Consider the following 24,486-nt stretch of genomic DNA (forward strand, 5'->3'; position numbering starts at 1 on the left):
TTGTTTGTTTGTTGAGTTGGGGGTGGTAGTGTGTGTGTAAAACAAGAATAAGAGGCCATTAGTTTTAGGGAGGGCACAGCAGGAGAAATTAGAGGGAAGAAATTCAGAGAAGGGGTGGTGGTGAAGTAAATACGGTATTTATGTGTAAAGTTCTTTAAATTAATTAATTACATACTAAAAGTTACAAATGAGCAAACAGTTTTAAAAGGTGTCCTGAGCCTTCAGAACTATAAAGACAAAACACCACTTGAGAAATAGAACGTACGAACTGATTAAGTTTCCCCAATAACAGGAACACCTAAGAAAGTTTTAGCTATTTCTATGCTATACTTAGATCTTATTTGGGAAACCAATGAACCACTGTTTTAACTAAGGATCAGAAAGTTTTTAAATTTTCTAAAAAGAAAAGGCAAGAAAAAGCTACCAAAAGGTGTCTTTCCATCTCTTCCTTTCTCTTTCCTCCCTCCCACCACCCTCCCGACCTCGATTGTAACAATTCTACCATCTGAGTCCACGGCTACATACATACCCATGAATGTAAGAGTGCTATGAAAATTTGAAGTTCTTTGGGCAGAGACAAAGATCACGAAATGGAGAAAGAAAACATGAAGCTGTCTCAGCTTTTTCAGTCACATGGCTAAACATAAGACTCAGCTTTGCTGCTTCCCAGTAGGTCCTTGATTCTGATTTTCATTCATTGATTGGTCAAGAGCATACACTCTGCAGATACTGCACCAGGCCACAGGAACGCCCCAGTGCAGTGAGAAGGCTCCCACAGTGCCCTGCCCTTGGGGAGCACATGCTTTAAAGAGAAGGACAGATGATAAATTAAGTAGGAGACTGTAAAGTAAGCCACACATTCCTGGATGATATGGAAGAAGAAATAGCGAGTAGATTTGAAGTTATGAGCAAGAATCTGTCAGTCATTTATTAGATGTTCGTTCTGGCTAGTTTTGTGTCAGCTTGACACAAGACAGAGTCATCTTAGACAAGGGAGCCTCACCTGAGAAAAATGGCTCCATAGGATCAGCTGTAAAGAATTTTCTTAATCAGCAATTGATGGGGGAGGACCCAGACCATTGTAGGTGTTTCTGGATTCTAAAAACAAAGCAAGCTGAGCAAGCCATAAAGAACAACCTAGTACCCAACCTTCCTCTATGGCCTCTGCATCAGTTCCTGCCTCCAGATTCCTGCCCTATTTGAGTTCCTGTCCTGACTTCCTTTAGTGATAAACAACAAAGTGGAAGCATAAACAGAAAAATCCTTTCCACTCCAACTTGCTTTGGTCATTCTGTTTCATAACTGCAATATTCCCCCTAATTAGTACTGTGTCCATGGCAAGCTGTTTCACGTGACTTCCACATAAGAGTACGAAGTAAACTTAGCACACAGCAGCATAGATTTCTAGGAAAAAGGCCCCATCGGAAAAAAAGGGGGAAATAATGAAAAAGAATAGAGGCACCAGGGGGACTTGGCATGTTCTAGTAAGGTAGCAAGCCGACATGCATTGAGCACAGGAGAGGACAGAACGGGAAAGAGTAGATAGAGTTCTACTGGGTAGCAGATCAAAAGTGAGGTCAAACAGCAGGCAACCCCAATTTATCAACACTTCTGATCCATATGTTTGCTGTGGCCCCGGTTAGACGGAATGTACTTTCTGATGGCTCTGCTGTTCTTCATTGAACTAAGCAGACAAAAGTGAGTTGGTTGGAAATCCGCTGATCTAGGGTGCTACTGGCTATGTAGCCTAGCTGCAGTTATAGAGGAACCTTTTTTTTTGAAAGTGAAGCATCCTTTAGAGTTGAAAAAAGCCACAAAGCACAAATGGAAATGCATGCAAATTCTTAAGGTCTATGCTCAGAACTGACATATTTATTTTGTGAGTTTGGAAGTCACCTAAGTAAGTAAAAAGGATGATGGGACAAACCAAGCCTGGACGGCTGCCCTAAAGGCATATGGGCAAAAACTACTTTCAGCTACTAAATTTTGACATTTCATATAACCGATACCCAAGCTTTATTGAATTTCCTGGGACTGAGACAGGGAACTGACAGATGATTTTATTGTCTTTCAATAGTTTTACTCCAGTGAGTGGGTTGATAATAAGCCAATGAGAGGCTAATAGAAACTCAATGAAACCCAGGAGGAACCAAAAGAAAATTTCCAGATTATAGAAAGAGGCAGTAACAAGAAAGAGGCAACAGGTGAAATAAATGTATTTTGCTAGAACTGAGTCTTTGATGACAGAGTTGATCTGAGTTGAAAGAAGGAAATGGGTCAAAGGTGTCTCCAGGACCTGAGGAGTAAATGATTTCAAACCTGAAACTGCTGTGGAGGGAAATTAAAGCAGATTTGGTCGTGTGAGAAAGTTTAGATTAGATAAAAAGAAAAATCAAAATCTTGAAGATTAAAGATGCATCAGAACAGAGAACACGTTTGAAACCAGGAGGCAAATATGTAGGTGGTGTAGAATTCATTTGCCACATCCGATGACAGGAGACAGTTGCTTCAGAAAGTTGAAAGTTCTCAAATGAGGCAGACACTACTAAAGACCGAGAGGATGAAAACTGAGAAGCCCCTTATCTAGGGACATGGTGCAACCATGTTTCTTATGAACAGGGAGAGTCATGTTGCAGACAGTGACTTTGAAGACTTGCTGGCACTTACCCAGCCTGTGGAAGCCCCCATGGTCACTTATCACCAAACACAGAAAGGAGGCCAGGAGAATATGCAAGTCAAATGTGAACGGTCACCAAACTAAGCACGCTTTTCCTTGGTGACTCACTACTCACACTACAGTTTATCGCTTTATGAGTTATTTTATACAGTTGCTGGGGGATTTATAAATGATCAACAATTAGCTTCACAGTGTTCAACTCTACACAAGTCACTGGGTGCCACAGTGACCCTGCGGGATATTTGTTTCTAATGGAAAGATATGATGCTCATCACCATTTAGAAACCATAGCAACCGGCTCAACATAGACCCTCGTTTTGACAAGATATCTCACTAATCTCCTTATTTCATATCACGTCTTTGAAAGCCAAGTTTTCTACAGGTGCTATGACAAACAGCCAGTATCATGTGAAAACCAAGAACAGAATGAAGTGCAAGTCTAAAAGATTCTACAGTGTCTGAAAGAAGTATACATACCATTAAAAACAATCTGTAACTCTATGTGTGGATTCTTTTTAAATGCTGTCTTCTGATTTATATGTGATAAAAAAATGTTTATTAAGTGGTCAGGAAATAATTATTAAGTAGTTTAAATAAAAATAGTTTATGAGACAATAAGAATATTCAAGTGGGGGGGGCATCCATACACACGTGCCTGCCTATGTGTGAAAACATGATCATGTGGGTTCATGTGTACGTACACATGTGAATGGACTTCAGAGGTCAAACTCTAGAGCCACCCGCTACCTCGTCTTTTGATACAAAATTTCTCATTGGCTTGGAGCTCACCAAGCAAGTGAGGCTGGCTGACAAGTCTCCTCCCCAGCACTAAAATTACAGGCACTTGCTGCCATCCCTACCTTTTCCACATTGGTTCTGAGACTTCAAACCAAGATCTTCTGTTCACATGGCCCGCACTTCACAGACTGAACTATCTCTCTAGCCTGAATTTTTAAGTATTTCTATCCATCTAAGGGTATTTATTAGAAACAGAACTCACTAAAATGACAAGGGTACAGTGAGCAGAAAGGTTAAGAACTGCTAGCAGCTAAGTCCTGATTGATAAGCACAGAGTCGCTTTGCGTGAAGAAGATAGTCAGGGGTTCACAGCTGCGGTGAGCATTACTCGCACCCACCTGGATAAGTAATCTATCATCATTTGCTCTGTGACGATCTGTTTCTTCTTCTCTATCGCCACAGTCTCCTGAGAAAATAAAGTTAAAAGGCAATTTTGTTTTCCATAAAGCAGAACACTTAATGCGCATCATAAAATATAATTTTTTTCCAATTTTCTCCCTAAGTATCGATCACTACTGTTAATATGTCAAATTCCAATTGATAAGTCTTCAATTGCCATTCCCTAAAAGTTAATGCACTTAAATTTCAGTGGACATCATGACCTATATTCAACAAGTCGCCTTGCGTTTCACAGAATGAAGAAGGCCATGGTGGCCCTTTCCTCTATGTTCCCCTGGAGAGGCATCTTAGAAACCCCACCTCAACTAGCTGCAGGGAGATCCTCAGAACCAGCACACATGCACACACAAAAAGAATGTAGTCGAAGCAAGTCGCAGGAGAGAAGACAAACAGATTCAGAATCGTTCAATTTTCACCAAAAACCTGAAGAGACCTGATGAGGTGGCTCAACAGGAAAGGGTGCCTGCTGTCAAACATGATGATCGGAGTTCGATCCCTGAGACCCACAGTATGAAAGGAGAGAACTGATCCCTGCAAGCCATTCCTGGCTACCCGAAGCTCACTGTGTCATATGCATCCCCATACATATACAACACTCGACTATAGTAATTAAAAATGAATTTACATTGAAACCTTCACCTAAGGAGGAAATGGCCAGGGAACCAGAAGAGGCAGCGAGCCCCACCACCCCTAAGAAGAAAAGGAAGTTTTCTAAGGAGGAGCCAGAGGCTGCTGCTAGATTCACAAAGGGTAGCAGAAAGGAAAAGTTACAGAAGGTGCAGGGGGATTAGGATGGACCTGTTTGGTGGGAGGGGCATACCTTATGGTGGCAGCTCCTGTCCATAATAAACCCCAATAAAAACACAAAACCAGAAAAAAAATAATGAATTTACATTAATGAGTCAATTACATGTTTAAAAAAGGACTTAAATCATAGAAAGAAAGAATTCCCCCTGCATATAATCAATTAGTTATAGTAAATTTTCCTTTCACTGGTTTTGTTAAGCTGCCTTCATAAACGCTTCCTTCTGGCCATGATATGACTACTGGACTCATAAGCCCATGGCAGCAAAAGATACCTGCACAAGATCTATATAAGATCAAGATAACCCAAATCCTGACATAAATCACTCCACATCCCACCCCTTTCTGAGAAGCTGCTGGAGAAAGAAAAATCATTCTTTATAGATGTGGCCATTGGTAAGGTTATTATGCTCCAGTTGACACACACACACACACACACACACACACACACACACACACACATCCATCAAGTTGAGAGTGGACATGTGTTGTGGAAATAGCCAGAGAAGTTAGAGGAATCAAACAGGGGCAAATATCCTTGTACATATGTATGGAATTCTCAAAGAAAGAAAGTTATGAAAACTGTCTTCACATTAGTTTTTTACTTCCCAAATCACCTGAAGGTGTTTTTTGCTGCTTTTGAGAAAACATCTAATTGGAAGTTTTGTGATCATTCAATTTCAGTTAGATTATCATGCAACTGTAAACACTAAAATGTTTCTTTTGAAAGAAAATAGACAAAAGAGTTTATTTTAAGGAGTTGAATTGAAGCCTGTTCTGATCTTAGAATGTAATTCCTGCCATACCGACTGATCACTCCAATAAATAAAAACTGGTTTAAATGGAGCCTTTGCAGCCATAGTTTTATTTGAAGCAGGCACAAAATAGCAAATGAAAATATCAAAGCCATAGCACTGAAAGAAAAGGTAAAACTCCTAATAAACCTAAGATATGTATACAGTCACTTACATGGTAGTCTAGAATTAAATTTAGCTATTTGGCCGAAATTTAAGATGTAACATTCATATATCCAAATATGCCCCATATGGAGCTTCTAGCACTTAATGCACAACTGCATTCTGTGATGTTCTCTAAGATCATGGCTTTATCATTTTTATTTAATAATGGATTTAAAGTAGCAATTAAATAGACATTAAGTAAAGCAATGTGCACTTTGCTATAATGAGGTGTGGTACAAAGAGCAGACAAGAGCTTAAACATACTTAAATTGTAGACGGGGGAGGGTGCACATTGGCCAAAACATAGTTGTGAAACCCAAAAAGCAAGCAGAAGAGAGCGATTAGGGGTTCTCATGGTCTCCTTGTAGACAGCCTGGCTTGAGGGCTAAGGTTTACAATGGCTTAATCTTTCTTCCAAATATTGGAAGTACCCTAGATGACCCTAGAGGTCAGCATGCATGAGGAAGCTTAAAAGACCAAGGTACCAATCCACACTGTGACAGAGGGACTTGAGAAAAGGGTCATAAAAATCACAGCTGTTTTTCATGTATAGCTAGAAACTAAATCAAGATACTTCTACCAGCTCTTTATTTATACTCAAGAGATATTTACTCCAGCTACCTTGAAAGTTCACTCATACAGACATGTGCATTAGGGGGATGAACAAGTTATACACAGGAGTGCTCTAGCAAGGAAGTAAACCTTGGGCTTACTTGATGATGCCATTGTAAAGAAATGAAATTCATTCATACCCAGATGGTTTGGACCAGGCCAAACAAAATATATGGAACTTAGATACTGGTTGATATCCATTTCAAACACGACTTTAGGAGGAAATGGGGTCAGCCATATTTGAGACAGAATTTTCCCTCCTGAGTAGCTTCTGTTGTGTGTACGATAACCTTGGTAATACTCCTTATTCCGCTAAACATAATTAAACATAATATCTGAACTGTGATGGGCACAGAAAATTGCTTGTGCAGTTGGATAGCACGAACTGTAACAGATTTGCATCCACAAAAAAAAAAAAAAAAAAAAAAAAAAAAAACCAGTGTCCCCTTCTAACTATAATGCATTGTAGATTAATTCTGTATAACAGCAGCAGAATGACTGCCTTCATTGTTTTTCCTCTAAAATCTGGTTTTCAACCCGTGGGTGGTGACCCAATTGAGGTTGCATACCAAATATTTAAATTATGATTCATAGTAGAAGCAAACTTACAGTTATGAAGTAGAAACAAAAATAAGTTTATCATTAGGGGTCACCACAACAGGAGGCACTGGATTAAAAGGTCTCAGCATTGGGGAGGTTGAGAACTGTGGCCTTAACTCATAACAGTTGTGGAGCTGGGAAAACGTATTGCTTCATTATTATTTAGGTCATCTAAACTACAGATTTCCAGGTTGGATGTTACCGTGTTGGTATTCTATCAGCCCAAAGACTCCACCTTTAAGAAGCTTCTCCCTAACAAAGAGGTGTAATTAATTGTCTATTTACAAAAGGCCTGGACTAAGTACTAGTCACCGATTTTACTGAGTTGAAAAAAATAGCATAAATTTAGGTTTAATATTAAAAGTCTGAAGGGGATGGGAGTTGGGGGTGAGCGTGTCTTCATGTGAGCAACTGTGTGCAGCTCAGAGGACAACCTGGGGTACTGCTCCGAAGATTCCATCTACCGCTTTTTGCTTATGGTTCTGTTTTAAGACAGAATCTCTGGTTGGCCTGGACCTCACCGATAAGGCTAGACAAACAGGCCACCGTGCCCCAGGATCAGCTTATCTCTACTCCTAGCATGGAGAATGTAAGTGCACACAAGCACACTCAGCTTTGTGTATGTGGCTTCTGAGGAACACACTCTAGACCTTGCAGTCCCAGGCAAGTACTTACTGACAGAACCATCTCTCTAGCCCCAAAGCTTAGAATCTTCATTTTATCCAAAGAAAACTTATTTGACTCCTGGCCTTTTCCATAACCGGCCTGAATTTCTATAATGTCAGTACCTTGTGAATTAGATAGATAGATAATAGATAGATAGATAGATAGATAGATAGATAGATAGACAGATAGATAGATAGATAGATAGATAATAGATAGATAGATAGATAGATAGATAGATAGATAGATAGATAGATAGATAGATGATAGATAGGTAGACAGACATAGATGATATAGATATAGATAGAGATGGGTTTGGAGGAAGAAAGCGAAGGGAGAAATGTAATTACAACATAATCTCAAAAATAAACCAAAATATTAGTCTTATGTTGAGCACAGTAAACTAAACTTTCACAAATTCAATGATTCCAATTTTTTTTCTCAAAAAATAAACCTAATGCAAGGAAATCACTTATAAAAACTGAAGACTCAATTCGATTTAGGTATCAGTGAGTATTTAGCCTAGTCCAAGTTCACTGTTATAATTTTTTATTCAGTTATAACTGTAAAATCTTCGAAGGCTGTAAATTTCACTTTTATTTCCTCAGATGGAGGGAAGAGATGAGAACTGTATACCCAAGCTCTGCAAATTCACTGCTTGGGCTGAGCCCGCAGCTTTTCTTTCTCTGTTTTAACTATGCCCAGGCCTAGAAGCTTCTAGCTTCCGTAAATCTAATCTTCCGAGATGACTGATTCAATCCAGCTTCTCTCCGGTTTTGACTGAATTGCTCTGCTTGGTCTCATACTAACTTTGGCAATAGTTCTAATCTTCTGGCCCCTTCTCTATCTCTCACTCATTCTGTCTTCACCTGTTTTTAGCTTGTTCTCCCCAACACCTGTCTTTGTAAATACTGTCCTGCTAGAACTGCAATAAACTTCTCTCTTTGATAATTTCTAAAATAACCCCTCTTTTCTATGCTGTTGTCCTGTAAATTGGGTGTATCCTAGCTCTGACTCATTTGGTCAAATCTTTCTCTGATTTATCACTTTGTTTGCCCCTCAATTAGATAGCACTTTCAAACATGGCTTCTTCCTTCTACAAATTAACCTTACTTTCATTATTGGTGATTAAAGATACACACTAAGCATGTCTGCATTCCAGCCAGATCACATAGACCTAGAAGGTGTTTGGACGCGATTCCTTGCCAGAGCAGCCATGCTGCCTGGATTAAAATTTCTCTGCAGAGGGTAAATACTTTAATGGCTTAGCAAATAAACAAAACCAAAACTGCTGATGGCTTACCACATCTGATTTCCTTGTGCTGCTCCGGCTACGGCAAGGGCTGTCTGCATAACCTAGCTGTAGGAGAGCTTTCCGATCCCAAGTCACAAGGTCATCCAGACTGGCTTTGTCCACCTGATCACACTACACAATGAAGGCAATAACCAGATCGTCAGGCACGTGTTCACAATACCTGCTTTTAACAAAACCGGAGAGAATAGACCACCAAGTATCTCAAAGGTTGTTTGAGAATTCAGAGTACAAGCCAGTCTTGGAATGCAGGTCTTTGTTTGTTCAGCTAAGCGACCTTTCTGGGCTTCATCTTAATCATAAACTGGTAATAACAGTCGATACTGCATCAGAAGGATGACAAATGAGATGATATATTCTTACTGCTCATAAAAATGACCTGATAGACAGGAAACTGAGTAAAAGACAGAAAGGGTCATAACTATCACTGTACAAACTGAATCCTTAAAATCTCAGTAAATGTGAATATGTCCTGTTGGGAGTTAGAGGGCATCCTGTGTGATATGAAGTCCTGGGAGGAATGTGTGTTGTTGACCTGGGCAGGACCTCAGCCCCACGGGCGATCTCAAGAGTCTTTCCCAGGCTAGACTCAGGGAAATGCCAAAGCCTTCCTTCCTAATCCAAGTGCAAATGTCAATAATGTATGCAGGAAATGTCAGCCATAGCTTTCTCCCTCCAGATCACTACAGCTTGAAGACTGCTGCCCTACAAAGATGGCTCGGTCAATTAGCTAAACCTACCTACTGGTTCAGCAGAATGGAGTAACCCTGGCTCCTTGTTCATCTGAATGAATGACCCTGCCTCCCTTTTCAACTCTATGTAATAAACAGGCTGAGCTTCAGGGGTGGCGAGTCTGCCATCAAGAGCCCAGCTCTTCTGTGTGACCATATGTTTGCCTTTCTTCATTTCTTCACTCCCCAGCCGGGTGCACCCCTGGATCCATGGATGGGTCAAGTCTAGTCTATATTCACAAGTACTAAGGGACTCTTTGGGATCTCAAAAAGATAAACACCCAAATTTTCTGTAAATATGAGTTATATAACCCCTTACCTAACAAAACACTCTAATAAGCAATGAGTCAGGAACATGCCAGACTTCAAGAGTTTCTCCTCCGGGATTTCTGTCTATCTTCCTTGGAAGGTCACACTGATGTCAGATTCTTCCCTGACTTCATGGCCTTTTGCTGCTACATGAAATACTACTGCATATTGCTTATGACTTCTTGTCTGTATCTCCTAACATGAGATCTGTTCCATGGGGACAGGTACTTCATGACTGCTGTGGCCCCAAGCCTCATAACTATTGTGTCAAAAGCTGGGAAAGCGAATGCTTTACACTATGATTTACTTACCTGCTAATATCCAATATCTTTCTAAATACTAACTTATTTAAATGAACACCAAGAAAATGCCTAGCTAGTGCTGATGTAAACTAAAGAAATCAACTTTAAAAAATGTGCTGAAGTAGCATTATGTCTGAGTTGAAACATCATCTTTAACCAGGTGTGGTGGTCCACGCCTTTAATCCCAGCACTGAGGAGGCAGAAGCAGGTGGATCTGAGTTCAAGGCCAGCCTGGTCTACGGAGTGAATTCAACAACACCAAGGGGTACACAGTGAGACCCTGAGTAGCAAATTCACCTTGCTTTGAACTTCCCACAGAAAGCGAGTAGTAAGCTTCCCACTCCATATACCAAGTTAAATCTCCCACTGCCGACTCTCGAATAGTTCTTTCCTTCTGTAAACACTAGTCTAGAAAATGGAGTACAGGGCTAAAATAAAAGGGAGAAATTAGGAGCATCCGCCTTCTGGATGGCAGATGTTATGTGAGCAGCTGTATCACGCTTCCCTTGCCATAGTGGGCTGGGTGCCCAAACTGAGCCAAAGTAAATCCTTTCCTTAAGTTGTCTTTGTCTGGTATTTGGCCACAGAAATGAACAAAAGTAACCAATGCAGTTAGTGAAACAACTGGAGAAAGAGAGACTCCGAACCTCTGTCACAATAAGTGGAAGGAAAACTCAACAAAGGCAAATTAGCAAGCAGAATCAAGGAGATCAGCCTAGTTTATCATTTCATCTGATTGTGTGTCTCTGTTCATCAGTCAGATTAGTCAGCAGCTGCAGCCTGTCATGTGGCCCTGGTTCCTAGGTATAAAATGTATATATGTGTGTGTGTGTGTGTGTGTGTGTGTGTGTGTGTGTGTGTGTGTGTGTGTATACAGTTAATTACATGAAAAGGGTTAAACACACATGTGAGGATAGGAACAAAATTTTCCATATGAGAAATCTGACAACGGGGCTTTGGGTTTGTCATAAGAGTAAACCACTTGGTTATAAGTAAAACTGTTTTAAATAGCCCTGGCTTAGTGATTTAAATGTTCAGCATTATCCTTTCTATAATTAACAGCAAAAGCGACATTTCTAAGGCGCCCACACCGTTCACTTTGTTAGTCCTCCCTCCGGAGGCTCGTGTGTTACCTCGTTCGCCTGAGGCCTACTTGCTGCTTTGGGTCTCTCTGCACTCCTCTGAACATACAGCTTGTAGCCGTCCCTCATCTCACTTGCGCACTGCTGGTATTTTAGTTTATATTTGCCCGTTGGCGCCGGCAAATCCTCAGGTATTACGTCCTGTTCCTGGGAGTAAAACAAAATATGCAGCCCACCAGAAAAAAAAAAAAATTTAAAGACATGGTATTTTTCTTGCTGACATTGCCATGCTTACCGTTTGTCTTACCACTTAACTCTCAAAAAGATCACCATGGTTTGTGTCTGAACAGAAGGGACATTTAAAACATTCAGCTAGCATGAATTAATTAAGTAAGTAACGGAAAGCAAAAGAAAAAGCCTTTATCTCGGCAAGCATTGATCAGAGCAGATAGAATTGAGCCGAGAGAGCCAAGCGGTCAGAAGGCAGGTCTGTGCGTTTGAAGCCACCCTGGCCTACAAATCAAATTCCAGAACAGCTAGAGCTACACAGGGAAACTGCCTTTAAAAAATATATATATGTATATACACATATATACATATATACATATATAATTTAATATTTATATATTACATACAATTAATATATGTATAATAAAATTAAAAATTCATCAGAATGGGTAGTTGGCTTCAATAATTCTGCATTATAAAAGAATAATTATTATTATAACAGAATGTAGAGCAATAACCATTGTAAAATACAGACTGAGGTGATATCATTATTATTGTTGTTGCTATTATTATTATTATTATTACTATTATTATTATATTATTGATTAAGTTTGAGTATGTCCCTACTTCTTAGTATTCTGAAGTCTGAACTAATTTCTAAGAAATCAATCTGTCGCTCAAATAACATGTTATAATCTCATATTTGACCATTATTTTTTAAAGTCCTGGAATCCATACTCAGACACGCCTGTAATTTGCCAACTTTACAGGTATTTAGAATGTCATTTCAGTATTTGGAAACTATAAAACTATTTCATCAGTAGCATTGTTGGACATTTTTATATGCAACTTATGCAAACCGAAGACACGCTGATTAATTGGGGGGGGATAAGTTAAGAACAGGTCTAATGATGTGTCCTGTAACAATAAAATACATACTGACCACTTCATGTAGATGATGTTGAATATATGGCCTTTGACAGGGCATAACCCAACCCAAAGCAGGTTGTGCCCGTGGTGGGTCAAGGTGAGCATGGACTGTACCACGTGGTGCTTGTGAAAAATTATCCTAAACAGTGAAATGGAATAAGACTTAAAACATGCTGATAAGGGTTGCTGCAGTCAAATGTTTATTCTATTAAACATAAAGTTAAAATTACCTCCTCATCAGAGTCAACGAGGCTTCCCAGATCAAGTGGTGGGACCCTAAAAACAAAATAATTTATGCAGCTCATAAAATTTTAAGTGAGCCTATAATAACAGAAAAATCATTATCAAATACATTATGTATACAAGGTAAAAAAAAATGAAGCTGATGGTATGTTGACTGCCACTGCCTAGCTTTTGACAAATATTTGATAACTTTTGGTTATTAAATATAGTCATTATTAATGAAGAATAATAAGATTAGAATACAATGGCAATAAAATTTTAAAAAACGTACAAAATCATGATTAAATAAGTCACAGTCACAACGGTGGTGAGAAGAGATGCCTGAATGAACAAGGCAGTGGACAGGCAGCTCTGTGATGCAGTCCCTGAACCCACATAAAAGTTGGGTAGGAGGGGCAGCTGCTTGTCACCAGCACCCTGGAGGATGGGAAGGGATGCCCCGAAGCACAGATGCACTCAAAGCACGTGCACAGACGAACAAGAAAAGAACAAAGGCAAGATGCCCTCAAGCCCATCATCTTCATTCCCATTACACCCCACCACGTCCTGCAGAGGTGAGCACTGAGGGGTTAGTGAGATCAATATCTCAGTTGTATTACGACTGCCCCTGTCTTTCCAACTCTGTTCCCTTGGAACCAGCTGGCCTTGGGTGTTTAACATAGAAATCAGCAAAGACTCTGAATCAGAATTTGGTTTACTACGTGTCTTGTTGACTTCTGAGACTTCAGCAGTGGAGGGAGAAATATTCAGACTGCAAATCAAACTTAAATACACCATTTTTTGGAGCTGTCGTTAGCTCCAGAGAATGTTCAGCAATAGTATTTTAAGGATTCAAAATTGGTTTCCCCAAGAAGCCATTCATAATATTTTATAGCAAATAAACCTATCAATAACATTCACACTGGAACTAGTTCGTCACTGCAGATATAGGCAAAGCACTCTGTGGGTACGAACCGGCTAAATAAACTTTGTAATGATTTAAATATATTCATTACCTGCATACATTTCTTGCTAATATAATTTGCCTAACAAAAACTGATCAACTTAACAGGCACTTAATTTTTGTCACAAGAAACTAAAGCTGTAGTAAGTAGTATGTTTCACACCAACTGCAAGACATGCTCTAGGGCACACCTGGCACAGCCCTTGATACTCTTTCCTTTGACAGTCACCCCATTGTGTGTTCAGTACTTAAGCATAACATGTCTTATGTCGTGCTGAAGGTACAGGTACCTATCGTATAGCAACCGATGAAATTGCTGACAGTGCTTATTTTTAGTCCACAGAAAGTATCAGTGTGGTGTGGTTCAGCCTAGCGAGTTCCTTCTTTTACTGCCTATGTCAAAGATGATGTCTTCTAATCTAAAAGGATATGAATTTTTAAAGTGTTTTAGACTTTTCAAATATCTGAAACTATAACATATGACATGTTTAAATAAAAAGAAAACTTTAATAATGTAAATAATGTATCGATATAAAATATATAAATATAAAATAATATCAATTTACATTCTCCTATTCTGTGTAACAGTTTAAAATGCAAATATAGTTACTACTAGATAACTTTTACTATGCCGATCATAAAATGATGTCATACCTTTCTTTAATATATACATTTAGAGTAGGTACGCTTATTCTGATTTATGTGTGTACCAAAAGTCCTTACAGAATTCCTTTAAAAGTAGCAATTTGCTAGGCTGAGCTATACCACCCTGATACTTTCTGTAGACTAAAAAATTAAGCAATGCCAATAATTCATACCATTTTGTAATAATGTGCATTATTTTAAAGTAAACTTGAACCTTAAAAGGACAAAATGAATTTTTGAAACAATTCGTCTTTTTCAGAAAAATGAAAGAACAGCATTAAATAAAATAAGAACAACATAATTTTATTCATATTCTTACTATCCTATCAGAAGAGGACTTTTAATTCTGCCACAATAATATTCAGGTTCTCTCTACACAGCCTTTTCTGTACTTCACAATCAAACATATATATACACACACACACACACACACACACACACACACACACACACACACATCTGTATATAAGTAAATATGCACATATGGTTTTTAACTAATCAGATACAAATGTATGCCTGCTCAACAGTAAATACGTGAAGAAATATAGCTTACATTGGCAGGCAGGAATTTTGGATTGCCCATGATCTGGAAGTCCATCCTTGCTTTAATTTAAAAGAAAAAAAAAAAAAAAAAACAGAATCAGTGTACCTTATAGATTGACAGATAATTCACAACTGGATAAAATAAAGAGAATTTGACTTTTCTTTTCTCAGTAAATTCCATAGACAATGTATCTCCCAAACCCTCCTCAGTGCGATTACGACACAGAGAAATTGATCGCTAAGAAATTCCCCGCACTCTGAGCTAGGGAAGATGTGCCTCCAAACTATTACCAAGGTGGGCCAGGCAGGAAGAGCGATTGGGTGTCTCCTGTTAGACATGTACATGACAGAAAATCTGTACCCATGAAATCTCAACAGCATGGTTGTTTAAACAAGACCTGAACAATGATACTAGTGTCAACTGTGGATGGAGCCCTACCCGACATGAAGTAGGTACTAAGTGCTGCAGACAGTTATGGGCTGTACAGAGAGAGAGATCCTTCTTCTCAAGCCTCTGATAAGTTAACCAACCCTGGGGTCTGCCCTATACATATACATATGAATAGCTCTGAGGGACTCAGCAGGTTATATTCATAAATTTATAAATACATATGTGTATGTTACATAATAGGTATATAGTATATGTAATTATATTGATATAATATATAATATATATGCAATATATTATATGTTATATATTATAATTTATTGTAATAATCAAAGAATAAGAGGAACTTTGGGGGAGATGGGAAGAGTTGGAGGGAGGTACGTGAGCAGACAATGATAAAAATATAATATCTATGTATGAAATTCTCAATAAACAAGTGAGAAAAATCACTATAAAATGCCAGAGAAAGGGAAACTGTGTCTTGTTACTCCCTCAACTACAGTTCTTGTAGTGTCTTGAAGACTGAGAAGGAGGTTTCTCACAGTCCAAACCCAGATACCTGTCTTATGTAACTAACATGAAAAATGTAGAATTAGCTCTGCAAACATTTTAGCTTGGATTTAAATACAAAAATAGCAAGTCGGTGATGGATGTCTGTAGCTCCGTGCTTTGAGCCTACAGCCCTTTTGCCTTTAGAATCCTAAACAAGCAAGAATAAAGATGTCATCTTCGTTGAAGCCTTCTGTTTCAGCCTACATTTTACTATCTTCTCAGCTTTAAACGCCTGTGGTTCTCTGTTAAATATTTATCCTTAGTTGAATTTTCAACACTGCTGGAATATGAATCTCAGCTCTAAGACTTAAGCCTTCCTGGGCTAAGTCTTCAGGTCACTGTTGGGTCTTTAGCACCATGCTAAGCAAGTTCTGAGTACAAATTACACAAAACTAGGGATTCGATCACTGAAAATTCATTTTAAGTAAACAGCATACAATTTGGAGAAAGTTTAGTTTGTGATCTTTTAAATCCTCCATTGTATATTAACCGCACTATATCTTATGTGACCACTAAAACTACTTTTAGCGCTACTTTCTATATTGTTTAACATATAAAATGCTGAGAGAGTAAGCTACTAAGAGGCAGTTTACAGTGATGTACCAGTTAATTAAACATAAATACACTAGCATGTAATATGGGTGCCATTGTAAGGCAAACGATATTTCCCTCCTTTATATTTTCTTCATTCTTTTATACCTTCTGTAAGTGCACGAGTGATTTTTAAAAATAACAACAATAAAGCAAGAAGCTTAAAATGAACAAATTAGAACTAAACGAATCAGTGGCGAATATTAGAATAATGATTATCGCTAATTTTGGTGGTCCTACACTTACAAACCTAAGGAGTGCTTATCCAAAGTATTTGTGAGTGTAAACAGTCATAAGAACAGGATTAGTTAAAGGACACTGGGAGCAACTAAGGGAAACTCTGCAAGAGGAAAACTCTAGGGCTCACATACTTGCAGTGAATTCTTTCTTCCCGAAAACAGCGGAGTCTGGCTCCTAGACGCGGCCACGCCTCTCACCTCTAAATCCATCCAAAAGTTTGTGTTCTCTGGAAAGATGTAAACAAGTGCAAAGTGGTCATTCCGATTATAGTTTTTAAAAATTCACACACAGTACGTTTCCATAGAAAGAAGCCACTGCGTTTAATGGTTGTGGCTAATAATAAGTCATTAATGACCTGATAAACTAAAACCAAGTTTGGGTGATGCGAATACATGATGCTTCGTGGCTGTCTTCATAGCATATGCCACAAAAGATCCATACCTTAATCTCCGGGCCCTGCGAATGTCTCTTTCATGGCAAAAGGGACACTTCGGGAGGGATTAAGTTAAAATTTTGAGGAGGGAAAACGAATCTATTGGGCTCACTAGATCCACACAGATCTTTAGAAGAGGGAGGCGGGAGGATCTGGGTAAGCTGCCACCGAAGACAGGAAAGATGCGAGCAGTTTCCAGGGTGCCCAAGAGACAAGAGCTGACTCTTCCTCTGGGACCTCCAAAAGGAGCCAGTCCTGCTGGCAGCTTGCTTTCCGGACAAGACACGTGCACTGACCTCCAAGAGCAGGGTCTATCATAACACACTTGCATTATTTAAAGCCATTCGGTCTATGCCAAGGTTTTACAGTATTTTGGGAAGCAGATAATAATTCTCTACACCATGAGCTTACTCTTCTTTATACTCAGTTCTCAAGCCATTTTGGATTTTAATAGTGTCAGGGTAAAATAATAAAAATATTTCTTAACGGCTGGTGGTACGTGCCTTTAATCCCAGTACTCTGGAGGGTGGAGGCAGGCAGATCCCTGAGTTCAAGGCCAGCCTGATTTGCAGAGTGTGTTCAAGGACAGCCAAAGTCACACAGTGAAACCCTGTCTCAAGAACAAAACAATAAAGTAAACAAACAAAACTTCTGCCAACAGTATAATTAGTATTTCTGTATAGTTAATAATAATTATGTAATGGTATAAAAAAAACACTGCTTGCTAAGTCAAATGACTCTACCTGTTCTCAAAATTTTACATGTTTTTATGTTGACTTCTGGAATGTTAACCACACACACAAGGGTCTATCTTCAAAGGAAAGAATGTTATACCTTCTTCCTGTCTAGGAACATGGAGCTGGAGCAAATGAGCTTCCAAGCCAAAGCCCGGTGACCTTTGCGCAGACTTTTCTGGCACTGACCCCTCCACCAGAGCCTTATTGTAAATGTGTTTTTCTCGGTCAATCATAAACCTGTTTTACTCAGGTAACCTACAGTACTCATCCCCATGGACCTAAAAAGAACTTCAGCATACCCAGATCCAGGCAGTATTTACCTTCCAAACTATCTCAAGATTTATGTGTGCTTTGTTGTGCATGTGGGGCTAATATAATCAGCACCAGAATAATTTTCACCAAATTGTGTTGAGCTTAAACATGTACCCAGGGTCAGCCAGGCTGCTGAGTCATTCAGAGACTCCCCCTCCTTCCTCCTCCCCACACTTGAAGTTCATTCCCTCTTTCATTAATTATATTATGCTGGAGTTATTTTATTTTTTATTTTTATTGTGTTTATTTGCTGTTTTAAATACAGGATGGCAGTGTCAGCTTCAGTTAGATAAACTTTTACTCAAAATTCTGATTTTTGCTGAGTTCCCACAACTGAAGCAGGAGGGTGAAAAAAATGAATCTCTCTGAGTCCATGTTCATAATGTACAAAATAATTTGACTATTAATACACTCCCCATCCTGATGGAACGCGGCAACACTCATGCACGGCCACTCTCACAAGTATTTTATACCCAGTACAATTAGCCACTATCCCTTTGATCCCTTTCTCTTTCATTCTTCCCATGCCACCCCAGATCCTGCTCCTCTAAAAGTCCCGCATTTGCAGCCAGGACTCCTACCCTAGTAGTAAATGGAATAGTATTTACCAAGCCAAAATACACACACTCCGAAAATGGCATGGATCATCAGATTTGGAAATAATCCAAACCAGACTTTCTATGGTCCCCTTTTCAGTGCTCTCTCGTGATAAAAAGCAATTTTTATGTTCAAAGCCTTAGGTCCCTGCTTTGGTCACATCACAAGCGTTACTACCTTTGTAGGGTAGCTTTGTAACCCACTGGCCTAACGTGTAGTCCACATGTCATCGAAGGCCCATGGGTTCAACCCCAGAACAATTTACTGTATTTGCCATGATGACTACCAACTGCCAGGCTGTGGTGAGGTTCACTCTTCTGGGTCTCAGCTTGCTCCGTGCAAAAATCAAAAGCTTGGGCGATCTTAACTATAGAATCAAGCTTGCGGTGCCCCCGTCCAAATCGTTAGATTCTCCATTTGGAGTGCTGGTGGGCAAATCGTGATCCTGTGGACTGCAGTGTGCCTTCATAGCAGCATTTCCCACTCACCCTTCTTATTTGCATCGGAATGAATCTTTTTTATGCTGTGCAAGTCTGAGTTAGCTCATGTCTAATTGACTGAATTCTCTTATCTTCTAGGCTTCCTACTAAGCCCTGAGCTATAAAGTGAGCAGCAGCAGGAGTCATCACCTTAATAAGCTTACAGTTTTACTGAAGAATATTTACTGCTACTTAGAGCTGCAAACACCTTACCCAGTTGTTCCTAGAAAGACTTGTAAGTTGGTATTGTGATCGTCATAGTTAGGGACAGAGGAATTAGTCTAGCATGGGTTTATTCCAAGTATATGGACATTTAGGATGCATCAATTTGTCTATTAACTAGATAAGTATTTATTAAGAATTTATACTACAGGGAGAGCATTACTATCATTGACTAATGTCTTTGGTGCCATTAACCCCTCCTTGTTTCTTAACAAGGACCATTTCCAACTCCAGCAATTATCATTTCTCTCCTGGTCAGTCTATCTGTGGCATTTAATTTGTTGGTGCAAGGTCAGAACACATGTGAAAAGCTGAAAACAAAGGATGAAGGGATCTAATCCAGTTCATAAACAAGGAACCGATTAATAAATACCGTTCAGTACTTAAATTCCATAAAGAACAAGGACCAAGTACACCTTGAATCCATGGTGACAACAGACCCAAGATCTGAAACTAAACACATCACTCCTAATTTAGTTACAATCTTACTTCACAGTACCTGGAGTGCTCCAAAAGGAATCCACTATGTGCTTCTTCCAGGACTCAGGGCCACACTAGGGAGCAACCAGAAATAGAAGGGCTGGAAGGGGTGTAAACCAAGGTGATTCCACCAACAACTTCCTTCTGAGCGCTCCTTCCTATAGGCAAGCTCAGCCCAGTTCCCAGAAAACACAACAGTCTAGACCAGCGTCTCTGGTTGCTAGGCAACTGGCTCAGATTCACTAGGCCTCCTCACCCTCTCCAATTTCCCCAGAAATAAAAGGGACTCCAACTCCATCTCTGGGCCCCAAGTTGGGTTCCCACACTTCCACTTCTTGGGCTGCCTCTACTTCCTACACTCCAAAAAACCCTGCACTAGCAGACAAACTCACCCGGAATCCAAAGGCTTTTTTTTTTTAGGGTGCAGCTTCCCAGAACCAAGAGCACAACTCTGAGGTGTGATAAACCCTGGCCCGGACTTTAGGAAGGGACTCTTGCACAGCGAGCTTCTCCTGCACCAGGAGAGCACCAAAACCCGGCAAGGATCACAGTGGATCATTCACGTAGGTAGAATTCCTTTGAACATTATTTCGCAGAGCAACTACCATTATGTCCAGAGTCCAGTTTGATATTCAAAGAGAAAACAACATAAGAGTATCCTGTACCCCAGCCTATCGCTAATTTTCCCACAAAAATATTAACTATGTTTGCAAAATCTTTGGGCCAAGGATAGCATGAGATAGTTGTAAAATTCTAAGCCAATAACAATAGGTGGTATCTCCCACAGTACAGAGTCAGTTTGTAAATATTATGAGGCTTAAAACTGTAAAAATTTCAATAGCTTTTTTAAAATCAACTTTCTTCAAAACGGGCACATAATAAACAGTTTTAGGTCAAAATTTCAAATATATTTTGTAGGTATAAAAACTGTAAACTCTTCTTGATCCCATAGAAAGAACAACAATATTAACCAACCAGAACTTCCACAGCTCACAGGGACTAAACCACCAATCAAAGATTACACATGGAGGCACCCATGGTTCTAGCTGCATATGTAGCAAGGGATAGCCTTAGCTGGCATCAATGAGAGGGTAGCCGCTTGTTCAGTTGGAGGCTTAATGACCCACAATAGGGGAATGCTAGGGCCCATGGCAGGATTGTGTGGTCTGTGGGGTGCACTCTCACAGAGGCAGGGGAAGGGGACAATGGGTAGGGAGTCTGTGGAGGAGAAAGTGGGAAGGTAGATAACATTTGAAATGTAAATACATAAAATAAACAATTTTTAAAAACATAAACCCATAAGTGGGATACAGCTCAGGTGCCTGGCATGGCTGAAGAAGGGAATTTGATCCCCTACATTTTAAAATGCTAATGTGATTGTTAATCCCAGCAATCAGGAGGTAGAGCCAGGAGGACTCAAAGTCTAAGATCATTCTCAGCTATGTAGTGAGATGAAGAACAGCATGAGCTACTTGAGAGCATGTAACAAAAGCAGAAAAACAAAACATCTTAGGATCTGTCTGCCTTGCTCCCCTCCCAGGGTTGGGGTTGTGGAGGTGCACATATCTATTATGCATGGAATGTTATGTGGGTGCTGGAGACTCAGACTCCGTTCCTCATGCTTGTAGACTCTCACCCCCTGTACTGACTGGTTTTGTGTCAACTTCACACAAGCTGGAGTTATCACAGAGAACGGAACCTCCCTTAAGGAAATGCCTCCATGAGATCCAGCTGTAAGGCATTTTCTCAAATCCAGGGGGGAGGGCCCAGCCCATAGGGGGTGGTGCCTTCCTTGGTAGGCCTGGGTTCTATAAGAAAGAAAGCTGAGCAAGCCATGGGAAGCAAGCCTGTAAGTGACATCCCTCCATGGCCTCTGCATCAGCTCCTGCTTCCTGACCTGCTTGAGTTTCAGTCCTGACTTCCTCTGGTGATGAACAGCAATGTGGAAGTGTAAGCTGAATAAACTCTTTCCTCCCCAACTTACTTCTTGTTCATCATGTTTGTGCAGGAATAGAAACCCTGACTAAGACACCCAATGAGCCACCTCTAGCCGCTACAAGATTTTCATTTGAAGTTTGTGTTTTATTTCCAACATTCATTTGCATATTCCTTCTTCCATGTGTCCAGGATATGTTGAGCACATGCAATCTGCTAATATACCAAAAATTATAGTAAGAAAGGTATAGAAGCCTATATATCATTGCCTCTTAAATCACAAACAGAATCAAAATATTTATTAGGCCCTACAAAAGACAAATAAACAATTTCCAGGGTTCAGAAGGTTTAAACGCATAGAGTGAAATAATAGCATGCTTGTTTCTTTCTTTAGCCAACCAACATTTATTGGAGGCCTAACGGGCCTGTTTTAGATTTAGAGAAAATCAGTAAAGAAAGGAAAACCACTGTGTATGTGAAGGGCACAGTCTGGTGGGCAGGTGTTACAGAAAGGGATGTCATTTTAGTTAGCAATTGATTCAGTGAGGAAAATGGGTACCTTCAGGTAGGAACTGCAGAAAAATTAGGGAAGATTTAACAGTCCATGCTGCAAGTTCATCTGTAATAACAAAAGACCTAGAATAGTGAAATCAACAACAAGAAAACTTTGGGAATCACCATCCCTGACCTCAAGCTATATTACAAGGCTGAAAACTACATGGTACTGGTACAGAAATAGGCACGTGGATCAATGGAATAGAATAGAAAATCCAGAAATGAGCCCTCACAAAAATGGTCACTTGATTTTTGACAAAGGAGCTGTAAACATTCAATGGAAAAAGGACAGCCTATTCAACAAATGGTGTTGGTCCAACTGGCACTTCTGGCATGCAGAAGAATGAAAATAGACCCTTTCCTATCTCCTTGTACAAAGCTCAAGTGGAAGTGGATCAAAGATCTTCACATTAAACCAGGTACACTGAAACTATTGGATGAGAAAGTAGGGAAAACCTTAGAACACATAGGCACAGGAGAAAATTTTCTGAACAAAACACCAATGACTCAAGCTCTAAGGTCAAAGATTAACAAATGGGACTTAATGAGATTGCAAAGTTTCTGTAAGGCTAAGGACATTGTCAAGAAAACAAAACCGCAGCCAACAGAATGGGAAAAGATCTTTACCAACTCCACATCAGATAGAGGCCTAATATCCAAGGTATACAAAGAACTCAAAAAGCTAGACACCAGAGAATCAAACAACCCTATTAAAAATGGGGTACAGAGCTAAACAAAACGTTCTCAGTTGAGGAATATCAAATGGTGGAAAAGCATCTAAGGAAGTGCTCAACATCCTTAGCCATCAGGGAAATGCAAATCAAAACAACCCTGAGATTCCACCTCACACCAGTCAGATTGGCTAAGATCAAAAACTCAGATGACAGCAGATGCTGGCGAGGTTGTGGAGAAAGAGGAACACTTCTCCACTGTTGGTGGGGTTGCAAACTAATACAGCCACTCTGGAAACCAGTCTGGCGATACCTCAGAAAATTGGACATAGTACTACCTGAAGACCCAGTTATTCCACTTCTGGGCATCTACCCCAGAGACGCTCCAACATACAACAAAGACACATGCACCACAATGTTCATAGCAGCCCTATTTATAATAGCCAGAAGCTGGAAAGAACCCAGATGTCCTTCAGGAGATGAATGGATACAAAAGTTGTGGTATATTTACACAATGGAGTACTACTCAGCTATCAGAAACAATGACTGTATGAAATTCTTAAGAAAATGGACTCATCTATAGAATATCATCCTGAGTGACATAACCCAGTCACAAAAGAACAGACATCATATGCAGTCATGGATAATTGGATACTAACCCCAGAAAGATCTGAACACCTCAGAAACAACTTACAGGCTATATGAAGTTCAAGAAAAACAAAGGCCAAAAAAAAAAAAAATCAAAAATCATTATGTTTAATCTTTACACACCAAGAAAACTTTGACTATTTCCAGGTTACATTTTGTTTTACATGTACTTTATGCTCATTATAACTAGTAAGATTTTAAGTCATATATCAAACCTTTAAAAAAAATCAAGTACTGACAAAAATGTATTCATATACTGTTATGCAAAAAATGCATTTAAAATCTGTACATTTATCTCTGTTTTTTAAAATAAAGTGTTCAATTAAAAAAAAAGAGTTTGTGCTGCACAAAGAGGCTCAGCAAGGAGCGGACCTGATAGAAACCACTAAGAAGCATCCTTCTCAACCTGACAGATACTGCTGACCCAAGGAAGTATATGCAAATGGGTCCAGAGTGTCATCATAGTCAGATTATATAATGAAGAGGTATGTAGCTATGCACATAAGAACGGGCATGTGCCTATATGTCTAGCTAGGTATGCAAAAACATGCATATCTATATTTGTAGTGGAGAATAAACTGCCAGAAACTTGGTTTGCCTATGTGTGCGGCACCACAGCAGTACACGTAGCAAGCCCCCATCTGCAAATAATAAATAAATCATAAACATGTCCTCCCCAACTCTATAGCAATTCTGTTAGAATGCTTGTATTTGTTACTGTTGGCTGTGTTCATGGGTTCGTTTTTGTTGTATACCTTAATTTCTGCTTTCTGCTAAAAGTGGTGGCTAGTTTCATCGAAATACGTTTTTGATTGCTTTGGTTGTGGGGTAAATTGTCGAGGAAAGGACGCTAGATAAGTGTAGAT

General features: G+C 39.6%; 1 protein-coding gene across 1 annotated transcript in view; it reads right to left on the reverse strand.

The window, feature by feature from the left end:
* The window catches only part of CAPS2 (calcyphosine 2), a gene marked incomplete at both ends in the record, with an annotated part of 46,538 nt that extends 29,778 nt beyond the window's left edge, over nucleotides 1–16,760 (reverse strand). The window contains 7 exons of the mRNA XM_080935738.1: nucleotides 3,814–3,881; nucleotides 8,816–8,932; nucleotides 11,300–11,455; nucleotides 12,420–12,545; nucleotides 12,637–12,682; nucleotides 14,791–14,840; nucleotides 16,683–16,760. Of these exons, the coding sequence (XP_080791864.1) occupies nucleotides 3,814–3,881; nucleotides 8,816–8,932; nucleotides 11,300–11,455; nucleotides 12,420–12,545; nucleotides 12,637–12,682; nucleotides 14,791–14,840; nucleotides 16,683–16,760 (641 nt within the window). The remainder of the gene's footprint in view (nucleotides 1–3,813; nucleotides 3,882–8,815; nucleotides 8,933–11,299; nucleotides 11,456–12,419; nucleotides 12,546–12,636; nucleotides 12,683–14,790; nucleotides 14,841–16,682) is intronic.
* Between the last annotated feature and the right edge of the window lie 7,726 nt (nucleotides 16,761–24,486).

Source organism: Micromys minutus (assembly GCF_963924665.1).
Source record: "Micromys minutus genome assembly, chromosome: 22".
In the NCBI taxonomy this organism is placed as follows: domain Eukaryota; kingdom Metazoa; phylum Chordata; class Mammalia; order Rodentia; family Muridae; genus Micromys; species Micromys minutus.